The sequence below is a fragment of the Schistocerca serialis genome, chromosome 1 (assembly GCF_023864345.2).
Source record: "Schistocerca serialis cubense isolate TAMUIC-IGC-003099 chromosome 1, iqSchSeri2.2, whole genome shotgun sequence".
Lineage (NCBI taxonomy): Eukaryota > Metazoa > Arthropoda > Insecta > Orthoptera > Acrididae > Schistocerca > Schistocerca serialis.
The window spans coordinates 389,924,360-389,937,418 of record NC_064638.1 but is presented as its reverse complement, the minus strand read 5'-3'; the positions used below and the strand labels follow the sequence as shown (position 1 = coordinate 389,937,418).

The 13,059-nt window shown below is 39.9% G+C and overlaps 1 protein-coding gene across 1 annotated transcript in view; it reads left to right on the top strand.

Annotated features, from left to right (window-relative positions):
* Positions 1–11,330, top strand: part of LOC126471339 (U3 small nucleolar RNA-associated protein 25 homolog) — an 83,471-nt gene extending 72,141 nt beyond the window's left edge. The window contains exons 7-8 of the mRNA XM_050099463.1: positions 8,335–8,511; positions 9,509–11,330. Of these exons, the coding sequence (XP_049955420.1) occupies positions 8,335–8,511; positions 9,509–9,673 (342 nt within the window). The 3' untranslated portion in view covers positions 9,674–11,330. The remainder of the gene's footprint in view (positions 1–8,334; positions 8,512–9,508) is intronic.
* Positions 11,331–13,059: the final 1,729 nt, after the last annotated feature.

Here is a 13,059-nt window from a genome sequence, read left to right as displayed (position 1 = left end):
GGTTCTTGATGGCAGTCAATTGACTGCTTCCCACAGAAATGCATTTTACCTAGTTTATTTGATGCTTATATTAGCCAACAATGATGAAATAATATTGATCATTTTAAGAACCACAGCTGACAAATTTTAATGCTCTAGTGATTAATGAAAACCACTAAATCTGTCATACAGTGTTGCTTGTAACAGTTCTTGCATATCTGTCTGTCGTCACTAACAGCTTAGCTGGTAGCTATAATGTATCACTTTTGCAGTGGACTCCTTTCTGAAGCTGAAAATGAAGTATTGGGTGCTCACAGACACTAAAGCTATTTTCTTTATTGGGAAAAGCTGAAATGTGACCTACAGATACTAGCCTGGGAGAAGGTATCACACTGCACCTCATGGAACTGTACACATGAAAGGAAAGAAATGTCATACCAGACAACTTAACTCACTTGTCTCAAGCTAACAAAAGAGCCGAAAAGGAGGAATACAAGTATTGTTGGCACTTTGAACAGAAGTAGAAGGGACGTTTTCTGTGAAAAAAGGACAAGTTGTGCTTCATTCAAGTGTTATTTGCATGGTTGACGACATTACTCTAACATGTCACCAAGGGAAGACTACGAAAAATGTGCAGTCTTAGTTCTGTCCACTCCAGTGTAACACCCGATGAGGGCTGCAGAAAAGAAAACTCCATAAAAGTTAGTTTTTATAATAATATCAATTCGCTGTGGGTTCGTTGGATCAAATGTCAACCAAATATAAACTAACAATATTATGACGGAGATGCTGAGTTGCAGATAGGCACAAAAAAAGATTGTTACAAATAAGTTTTCGGCCAGCAAGGCCTTCATCAAAAACAGATATGTCTCTCTCTCTCTCTCTCTCTCTCTCTCTCTCACACACACACACACACACACCTACATATCTACATGACTATTTTATTATGATGATGGTTTCTTTCTATATAGGTTGGTGCCAACAAAATGTTTTCTCATTCACAGGAGAAAGTTGGTGACTGAAATTTCATGAGCAGAGCCTGCCACAATGAGAAACACCTTCATTTGAGTGATGTCCTATATCACATCTGTGACATTCTCCCCCTTATTTCTCAAAAATACAAAATGTGGTGCCCTTCTTTAAACTTTCTCAATGTACTCCATTAATACTATCTGGCAAGAATCCCACACTGCACAGCAATATTCCAAAAGAGGACAAACAAGTGTATTGTAGTCAGTCACTTTAGTAGATATGTTGCATCTTCTATATGTTCTGTCAGTAAAATGCAGTCTTTGGTTCATCTTCCCCACAACATTTTCTATCCAATTTAAGTTGTTCATAATTGTAATTCCTAAGTATTTATTTGAATTTACAGTCTTTAGGTTTTATTAATTTATCATTCAATGAAGTTTAATAGAGATAAATTGATTTATATGTAAGAAATTTGCATGCAGTTCATGTATAACCAAAAAGGGTACGCAAAAAGTGCAGTTGACATCCTCTGCATATACACATATCTCCATATAAGTGTTTCCTTATTTGTTACAGGGTAAAAGTATAATTGGTTAATAGTTAAACAGTTCAATCATAACATTTGTTGTCTATTGTTTTATGATATAAAATTTCCAAAATATAAGCAGTTGTTTGCACCTGCAAGACAGTGTCACTTATTTTTGTATGGTGTCACATAAAAATAAAATTTAGCTGGTTCAAATGAAAATGTTCCCACATAATTATTATACTTGAAAAAATAATTAAAAGCAATAATGTTAAAGGACATATATAAAATATCATCACATTTTGTAAAACAAGAATATGATGAAGCAGCTTAAAATTCAATAAAAACCTCCATTGGGCATTCTAGGGTATAGTTCAAAGATGGGTGTTCTAGCATTAAACCACTAATCACTTTCAGTCATTTAAGTGTGATGATAATTTGCTAACAGTTTTTGTGTGATTATCATCACCCTTTTGCATTATGGTGCTAGCCATTTCCTATCCATTGTGGATAAACATTGCTCCAAAGTTATCCATCCAAAATAAGATTTCTTATATTTGCATCTGTGTTGCTGTAGGACATTTCCTAATACTCTACTTACCCACCTTTCGTTTAGTTGTTGTCTCTTTTCTTGTGTTCTGGAATTCAAGAAAGTACTTATGTGATCCACTTGTGACCATTCCCTTGAATATGTGTCTTTCCCATCTCAATTTAATTTTAATTACAATCATATTAATATCTTCGACTACCATTTGTTCCTTAATGTATTTCTGTCTGTCCTAGTAATTGCCGTTATTATTTTCCACATTGCCCAGTGAGTAACACACTGTTATTAAATAGCTTCTGCATTGGAAGTTGATGCCTCATCACCATGTCAATACGGGCAATACACATTGAATGCTTAGTTTCAGAAACTATTTAGTTTACCAAAAGCACACAGTAGGCCAGTTTTTGTTTTGTGTTCATTCTTTTCCTGTCTATCCTGTCATTGTAGTCAATTAGCTTAGATTAAAAGACACATTAACTGGTTCTATGTGTTTATTGTTAATGTTTACTTCATTTGGTCTATGGGTTATACATATTTAATCTCACCGGACCAGATTGTCAGGCCCACTGCTAAACCACCTCTATAAGTCTTTAACTTAATATGCATTTGTGACAAACAGTACATTTTCATTATCAAATCAATTATGATATAAATATGTTACACTACCATACATTTAGGTTTTTTTTCCAAGTTTAGGAACATGAAAAGTTCCTCTGGAGCACATTAGGATAGTTTTGATGACATGGAATCTTGTTGCCTGAATCACAGTTTATAGGCAAGCAGTGTTTGACTATATTGAAAAGTCTAATGGAAGCTATAGCGTAGGCATATATATATGCTCTGTACTATTAACAGGTTGATTGAATGCCTTGGTTTTAAGGCCTTTTAATACAAATTTTGTTGAAATTGAGGCAAAGGCTTTCTCAAAAACATCCTAGCAAAAATTGCAATCTATACATATTGCTCCTTTCTGTAACATTTTCATAAAACAAAATTAATACTTTTGGAGGTCATCTGTAGAAATAGTTGCTTTATACATTGGATGTTTGTTGTATCCTTATCCTTACTTTCCATTAAAACTAAATGTGACACTGAATAATATGAGGATTGTAAATAAACCAGTGGCAACAGTGATAGGACTCACTGTTTAATGAGCTAAGCACAGTGCATTATATTTTGTCAATGTAATCATCCGCAAAGTCTGTTATCTTTTACCAAATGTCGGGGAGCCATTGAGGACTGTTGGCAAAGGGTTCTCTGTTGATGACAGTGAATGAAGACCCTGTTGCACGGACTACAAATGCCATGTCCGAAAATCGGTGGCCTTGGAGGGGTTCCTTCAATGTCAGAAGCAAGTCAAAGTCACGAGGATGGAAGGTGTTCCCTGACTTCCCAGTGCCACCATTGGATTAAGAGCTTGACATTGTTTGTGACATGACAAAATCTGTTGTCTTGTGACATGATAGGATGGTTGTCTCACAATAAACATGATATTTGCACCACACAGCCAAACACGCATGTTGCTCCAGAAATTGGCAATGGCATTCTCTGCTGATGGTTTGTCCATCAGGCATAGCATTTGTGACAATAACACAATCAGGATAAGCTTCACTCAACTGATCTCCTGTCAAAATTTTTGTGATCATGACAAACCTGGGTGACGCCACTCATTCGACTGACACTTTTAATTCGGACCCAGTGTTTCATCAGTGGCATCAATACGCTGTAGAAATGTGACTCCTTCATTGTTGGATCCATCCATGTGGATGCCACCCAGTGCATACTAGTGCTATTTATTTATGTTGGTGACTTGATGTGGAATCTAACAGGATGCAATTTTCCTCATGTCAAAATTTCATTATACCCGGGCCAGTGAAACATGTCACTTGACAGCTCGCGTGCGGTTGGCTATACTGCAGTTGCGAGGTTGCAATAGCTGCCACCGCACATGCCCACAACTCTGAAGTACGTTGCATAAATGTAAGCTACAATCAACGTTTATACGTAAGTGCAGCAAAGTATGTTTTTCTAACAATGGAGAGGACGATGACGGAAACTAAGCATTTGATAGTTTTTGAAACCGGGAAATAAAAACAGCCAAAGTTAATGACAATATCTATGAAAAGTCATTCCAAATTGTTACCATAACAGCTGCACATAAAACGTCATATAATAATGTAACCCTAAGCATACCAAAGAACAAAGCAAAACATGCATAGCCTACCTACCTGATTGCAGAGAGAGAGAGAATTAATTTTGTATACATTTACACTCACCAATTGACAATGTCAGTGGCACAGTTCCATCCAGTTCTCTTTCAGTATCATCAGAATCGGCACCAAAACTGTTGTCTTCTTCATCGTCGTCATCATCATCATCATCATCATCATCATTAAGAGAAATCATTAATTGTTCATTTTCATTTATAACACCATCTATAGTCTGTGCTTCTCTTACAAGTTTAGCAACATGGTCTACTTTTTTCCTCCATGAGGTAGCGTCTACAGTAACAAAACCTTCATGTAGCAATCTTTCCACTTCTGTTATAGTAAAGGTCTTGTTGTTACTTCTAATGTATGCCTCGAATTTACTCCAAACCAATTAAGTGGATTAAAATGGCAGTGATAAGGTATAGCCTAATTACCAAGTGACCCTATTCACTTGCAATTTCATCTACAAAGCATTTAGGCGTCACACGCTTATTTTGTTTTACGAGCAAGTATAACCGCAGCTTCGTCATGCTCATGTCTGCAGCAATGTCTCTCACCTGCAACCACTGCATGACAGTTTCTTTATGGTCACTAGTGTTGGGAGTTTTATGTAAAATCACAGAATGGTACAGTGCATTGTCCATCACAAACACTGTCGGAACACCAAACCGGAGGAACAAATTTTTAAACCACTGTAGAAACCGTGAGCAGTCCATATCCTCATGATAGTAACTGGTTGTTTCCGATCGAAAAACTAAAAGTCCTTCAGGCGCAACACTGTTTGAAGATCCTTCATGGGCCACAATTAATCAGGATCCTCTTCCTGTTGGCTGATGACCACTGCTATTCGGAGTATCATCTGTCCAGCATTTCTCAACCGATTCTCCAGCGTTGACCCAGGTTTCATCTAACCATATGACTGAGTGTGCCCTTTCCTACAGTTTTGTGTAAGAAAATGGTACAAGCTGCAATGACATGAGCTTTTTCAAGTAACAGTTTTTGTACATCTACCTTTTTAAAACAGAAGCCCATACTTTTTAATATCATATTAAATGACATTTTCCCCCCTGAAAAAAAGTTCACTTTCTTCTAAAGAAATTAGCAACTTCCCTACTGTGGGATATTCTTTCCTTTTTATAATAGCTGTATATGTGCCGATGAATTGCATCAGACTGGAAAGAATCTATACCTGTAACAGGACGAGGCTGCTTCCCCCCCCCCCCCCCCCCCCCCTTCCCAGAGTACTTAAAAACACACTGTTTCTCCCATAGGGGCTTTCTTACACACTGTTTACTTCACTGTCTTGTAAGTCTTGAAGTAGCACCCCTTGCCTTATAACTGTTCTTTCACTGAGTCCTGGAGTTTTCGAGGTGCGCTCTAAAACTTTATCAGCAGGAATCGAAGCATGCCCATTAACAGAAACAAATTCTTTTTCTTGCTCGTAAAACTAACGTGTCCTCCATAGCAATTCCAAAGCCTGACTATTTAATGGCACTCCACAGCGCAACGGATTGTCGCTTGGTGAACAACATCGTTTTGGTGACATTGTTTAACAAACAAAAACTATAGCCGAGGCAGTAACACAACACAACAGCAGGCATTCGCGAACGAACATACAATGTTTACACGAAAGCCGGCAACGTGGTAGCATCGACGCTGGAATTGGCTTTTCTTCAGGGCTGTTATTGGTTCAGAAGACGCGGCACCTCACTTTCCTCACTTGATTGTTAGTTATATTACCAACTCTACAGCTCTTGGGGAGTGACCTTGAAGTGACATGTTTCAGTGGCCCAGGTATAGTATGTTCCACACCATTTGATGACTCCTCTACAGATATATGAATAATTCCGAGACAGTCCATCAATGGTCTGTGGAAGTGATGACACTCAGAGTGTCAATCTGATCGTGAGGAATGGATGGCTGACCTATACAGTGCAAATGCAGTTTCATTCTAATCTGCATGAAATGCCGTGACCCATCATGTAACCATTGTGTACACTACTGCATTATAACCACAGGCTTCACGTAAACTCCAATAATATTCTGTTGCAGTTTTGACAAGGGCTTCATCAGTTTATACAATGAACATTTATCACCTTTTTATAACATGCTGTAGAGCAGTGAAATCAACACTCTTCACTTCAGTGCTACACTACAACAACACACTCAACTGGACGGAACCCCAAATGCTCACTACACATCGACAACAGCATCACCTGATCCCTACCAGTTCCTATTTGCGCATCCCAATCTCCTCTGAGTGGACAATGTTGCCACTTCTTTGTTTACAGACCTTGTATAATGAAAAGTCCTCAATGGAAAACAAGCAGTGTAATGACAAAAGGTAATTCACCAAATTGAAGACAGTTAACAGGTGTTACACACATGAAACTTTGTAGCTAAGCTTTTGTACTTGTTTCCTCCTTCGGAGAATCCTTTCAACCACATACACTTACAGTTACTACTTACTTGTTCTGCATTGTTTGTCACACACACACACACACACACACACACACACACACACACACACACACACACCAGTCCTGCCCCCCCTACACACACACACACCACACACACACACACACACACACACACCTCATATGGTAGTTGCAAGGCTGAGAGTGTTCCTAGCCTTCGGACAAAGAGCTAGAGAATACACATAAATCTGCATGGCTGACTATATTTTGCCAGCAACTACAAATCAGCTGGGGTGTGGCATTATCTTGATTGTAGTCGGTGAGAGGAGATAGGAGATGTAGAGTAGGAAGAAAGATTGGACTGATGACTGGGAGGAAGACACAGCAGATGCACAGATTGAGGATGCGGCACCAGTAAACTTATTTTGTCCACAGCTTGAGGAACTTGTATGCATCAGACAATGACATAGAAGACTGGAGTGGCAAGGGTAAATAGAAAAGAGGAGATGACTGCAAAGAGGGGGGTGCGAGTTCGGGATGAGTGAAGTTGGATTGTGACATAGGGGTAGAGGTGAAAAGATGTTAATGGAGATGGAAGCCAGGAGGATTATGGAATCGAAGGATGTGTTGCAAGGACATGTATACAAAAGTATTATGAAAAGTGCAAGAAGATGGTACTGAGTTGCAGGCAGGTGCAGTTAATAGATTAGTAAACATTTGAGGTTTTGGCCAATAGGCCTTCTTTGGAAATAGAAAGCCCAAAGACTTTCACACAGGCGTAACTCACAGATACGGTTTCACTGTGGGCTGGAACTGCAGCCATTCGAGGTGGGTGGTGGGGGTGAGGAGGCGGCATGGGGCGAGAACGAGGAGGTATAGCAGGGTAGAAGTGGGAGGTGATGTGCTGCCTGTGAGAGTATACAGGAACATGATGGTGACAGGATAGGGCTGCTAGGTGCAGAGTTGTAACACTTTGCTGGGGGCGGGGGGTAGGGATGGTGAGGGTGGGGAATGGAGAGCAGATATGACCCCTGTCCTCAACCTTTGCTAGTCCCAGCACTCCACCTAACTATCAACTTCTCTGGTCCCACTCCCACACTATACCTGCCTTCAGTTTGCCAACGCACCCACCTCTGCTTCCATCCTGTCCCCACCATGTCCCTGAATGCTCTCACAAGCAGCACAACACCTTCCCTCACTCTTGACCTGTTATCCCTGCCCCTCCCTGCCCTGTACCGCCTCTGTACCCCCACCACCAAACTTCGATTGTTGTAATTGCAGTCTGCAGTCAGGCCACAGTGGCCCCCGAATCATGCCATGTACATGTGCAAGTTGTGCCTATGTAAATGTGTGTGTGCTTTCTGTTTTCGAAGAAGGCCTTTGGGCCAAAAGCTTAAATGTGTAGTAGTCTTTTCGTTTTGTGTGCTACTCAGCACCTCATCTCTCTCTCTCTCTCTCTCTCTCTCTCTCTCTCTCTCTCTCTCTGTGCACGGGTGTGTGCATGCATGTGTGTATGAGCATGTGGGTGCGCATTGGTGTATGGGCATGCGGGTGCGCATTGGTGTGAGCGTGTGTGTATACGTGCACACTCTCTGTTGTGGTTATTACAATGTAATTTTTGCTTCAAAAATGGTTTTACAGTAGTTCTTTTTTTGTAACAACAGAAAATTATTACTGTTTTAGGAAGGAAAAATGGCTAGAGCAAGGGATATGTTTTTCCATTCAAGCGCTCATTTTTTGCTGTACAGTGAAAGGTTGCACTTCTTCCGCCGTCTTCATATTAAAGGAATTCGCCACATAATATTTTATCAGTTGCCGACATTTCCTCATTTTTATACAGAAATGTGCAATTTGATGCAGGTAAGAAAAGTTTTTTCCACTTTTATTGTATATGTTGTGCATTAAATAATTGGTAGGCAAGTATATATTTATGCTGCCTCTCTCACTCTCTTCCCCAAAAATGTATCTAAATTCATCTTCTTGCACATCTCATTTACGCGAGACTTGACTTGGAAGGTAGGAGACAATGTACTGGCAGAAATAAAGCTGTGAGGACAGGGCGTGAGTCGTGCTTGGGTAGCTCAGTTGGTAGAGCACTTGCCCACGAAAGGCAAAGGTCCCGAGTTCGAGTCTCGGTCTGGCACACAGTTTTAATCTGCCAGGAAGTTTCATATCAGCGCACACTCTGCTGCGGAGTGAAAATCTCATTCTGGAAACATCCCCCAGGCTGTGGCTAAGCCATGTCTCCGCAATATCCTTTCTTTCAGGAGTGCTAGTTCTGCAAGGTTCGCAGGAGAGCTTCTGAAAAGTTTGGAAGGTAGGAGACGATGTACTGGCAGTGGCTAAGCCATGTCTCCGCAATATCCTTTCTTTCAGGAGTGCTAGTTCTGCTAGGTTCGCAGGAGAGCTTCTGAAAAGTTTGGAAGGTAGGAGACGATGTACTGGCGGAAGTAAAGCTGTGAGGACAGGGCGTGAGTCGTGCTTGGGTAGTTCAGTTGGTAGAGCACTTGCCCGCGAAAGGCAAAGGTCCTGAGTTTGAGTCTTGGTCAGGCACACAGTTTTAATCTGCCAGGAAGTTTCATATCAGCGCACACTCCACTGCAGAGTGAAAATATCATTCTTTATGATATGGGGATCCATTCTTATATGTTTATTAGAGAGTTTGATGACAGTTATATATTTGCAAGTTTGACATTGAATTTGTATTTGAATTTAATATGCAAGAATTGAACTTCATTGTGACATAATTTACTTAACAAATAAAACAACTATTTGTGCTCTTGTGTGATTGTCAGTCTATCAGTGAATGTGGATAACTCTGTTAAATACTTCCTTAACACTTTGTTCTTGTTGACAGGAAGCAAACCAAAATAAAGATGGTGGAAATGAAAGTAATATGACTGTAACTGCTCTATATTCAAAATATGATGCTCAGAGGTTATCACCAATTGTCGGTTTTGGCAGGGCAGTAAGAATGATTTCATCACAGAAAAATGTTCAGATGCTGTTGACAGGAGAGTAAAGGTCTATTGTGTAAATGACAGTGCATGTTGACAATGCACTTTATCTCATTTTGCATATTTCATCAACAACAACTACTACTACTACTACTACTACTACTACTACTACTATAATGACAAAATCAGTGGTACAAAAGGTACAAATACGAGGGTTATTCCAAAAGTAAGGTCCGGTTATAAAAAAAAAAATCAAAACTAAAATGTTTTTTCAAAACAATTGTTTTATTTACATTCCTTACATCTTTATCTATTTTTCTACATAACTTCCATACTTATTTAAACATTTGTCACATCGTTCAACAAGCTTTTGAATGCCCATGTTATAGAAATCGGCCGCCTGTGATGATAACCAGTCCTTAACTGCTTCTTTCACTTCATCATCTGTGTCGAAGCGCTTGCCGCCGAGAAACTCCTTTAAGTAACGGAACAGTTGGAAATCACTTGGCGCCAGGTCCGCACTGTAAGGAGGATGGTCCATCTGTTCCCATCCAAATTTCTTGATCAGAGCTTGCGTTTCATTTGCAGTGTGGGGTCTGGCATTGTCATGCAACAACAAGATTCCAGACGACAGAAGACCACGTCGCTTATTCTGGATTGCACGTCGAAGTTTAGTCAGGGTAGCGCAGTAGGCGGCTTTATTAATCGTTGTTCCTCTCTCCATAAAGTCGACTAACAATACTCCACGTCTATCCCAGAACACAGTCGCCATAACCTTACGTCTTGAGATTGTCTGCTTTGCCTTGACCTTGACTGGCGATGACGTGTGACGCCATTGCATTGACTGACGTTTAGACTCTGGAGTGATGTGAGAAACCCATGTCTCATCCCCTGTGACAACATTGTCTAAAAGACTGTCACCTTCCTTATGATATCGCTCCAAAAAATCAAGAGCAAAAGCCATTCTTTTCATTCGTTGGGGCTCAGTAAGCAGCCTGGGAACCCAACGGGCACACAATTTGTGAAACTTCAAATGTTCAGACACAATTCTGTACAAAGTTGTTCTACTCACATTCGGAAAATGCATGTCTACGTCTGTAATAGTGAATCGGCGATCTTCACGAATTTTTTTGTCAACCGCATTGACCAAATCGTCTGAAATCACTGATGGTCGGCCACACCATGGTTCATCGTGCACATTATCCCGTCCTTCATTAAAAGCTCGCACCCACTTGCGCACTTTACTGTCGCTCATTATGTTAGGACCGTACACTTCAGTAATCTGCCGATGGATTTCCGCCGCTGAATTGTTTCTTGCAGACAAAAACCGTATCACTGCCCTTACTTCACAATCGGCGGGCTGATCAATTGTCTTAAACATTGTAAAGTGACACTGTGAACTACACTCAGCAACAGTAACAAAGCGAATGGCGGCGTTTGACGCGCAAGGCTTGCCGGGAGTCGGCGCGCATGCGTGTTTTGTCATTGGCGCCAAATTTCAATAGTTACGGCGAATCGGACTTTACTTTTGGAATAACCCTCGTATAAGAATTAACCTTTCTGTGTACATATTTAAAGTAATGTAATTTTGATAAGCTATTTTTATGTTGCTCTGAGAAATGGTGAATTAAGTGAAATAAAAGAGACTCTTTCATAATAATTTTGTATTGCTAAAAATGTATTTTCCACTTGATATTATTAAAGAATTATTTATTTAACTAATATTATTTGTTTCTTAGTGTTCTCTAGATGGAAAAATGACCTTTATTACCCATTATTGAAGATGTTGGTGGCTCAGAAAGGAGTCAATACGCAGCAACAAAAATTTTTTAATGATTTGCCCAATAACATAAAACGACTTAATAGATAGCACAGCAAGCTTTAAGTTTAATGTAAAATCATTTCCTTTGGGCCACTCCTTCTATCCATGGACGAATTTCTATTTAAAAGCTGGTAGCCTGTGGAAAAAAAATTAATCATATATACATATCCTCTAAGCTGACTTATCCCACATCATTTCAATAAAAGAATAGTTCATATGATCTGTGGAACATCTAACTCACTAAGTGTAACATGCAGGGATATCTGAGAATGTCTAAGCCAAAGGGCAATTCATGATGACATCATCACACAAGTAAGACGATCATATGGCGAAATCAAGAGCTGTGTGGGGGTCCAACGTCAAATTGGTTTGAGAAGAGCACCAGAGACCACCAAAGAAGTTGTCTTCTGCCATTCCTTTTCATCATCATAATGCATGGAGTTTTAGAAGCAGTCAAAAGAAAGTACCCAGTAACTAATGCTGTAGTTTTTGTTGTAATTATTTGGACTGAGACAGAAATGAAGTACGAATCAAAATAGAATTCAGCAACAGCAATAGGGCGGGTTTTGCTATTGAGTATAAACTCTTCAACAGTCCATCTAAGACAGGGACAGGTACCGTGTGCAAAACGGCATGTGTGCACAATGTGCTGCTTGTGTGTGGTCTGAGGCTTGGCTTGCCTTGCCTTGCAATGTCTTGGCTTTGCTCAGTACTTCGTGGAACAGCATAACGTTTCATTTAGCAGTGCAGGGGGGAACGGTTTTGAGAAAAACACGTTTAAAGTTTTGGGTTAAATTTTTATTGTAGTTAAGTTAAGCATACCTCCAGTCAGCAATCTTTGGACCGTACAGCAATCCCTTCATATCCAAAAGGAGATCCTCCTCCATCGTCTTCATGGTCATGGGGTCTTAGGTATCTCATTGGCTGCTTCTGTCATCCATTGCTCTGCTCATTCGATATGCTTTTCGTCCATTTTTGTGCAGCTGTTGCAACAGGCTTGTCCAATCTCAGGTTCCATATATTCATAATTTCGATAATGCTCGTTGTCTACCACGGTGACTGCAATGTTAACTTTTTTTCTCCACTGTGAAAGGTTTTCAGAGACACTTTCTCACAAATCGCCTTACAGCTCAATAACAGAGTTTCTGGTGAACATTGGATGAACACTACAGTGAAGTAGACATCCCAGGGAACATTTAAGCAAATAACTGATTTTTATTTTATTTTTGAAAAGAAGTTTCAGTTCAATACCCAGACTGTTTGTAATTCATATGTTGTAGTTATATTTGCTGTTGTCTTTGTACATAGAAAAGTTATTACAAACGAAGGTCAACAAGGAAAAATGTATTGCAAGGGGGCTGCGAGGATCCCCATCTTTTGAAACATGTATCTGTAAGAATGTCTTTGATGGACACCACTCATTATTCTGATCACCTTTTTTTCCAAGAGGCTGGTTTCCCTCAGAATGAAAGTAGCCAAAGTTGTATGCCTTAATGGCTTCTACTTCATCCCTTAAAGCAATAAGCTGTAGTGCAAATATTGCTGAGCTAAATCTTTTAAAAAGCTGAAAAATGTGGGCTGACCAATTACATGTGATATCTATATAAGAACCCAGGAATTTTGTATCCT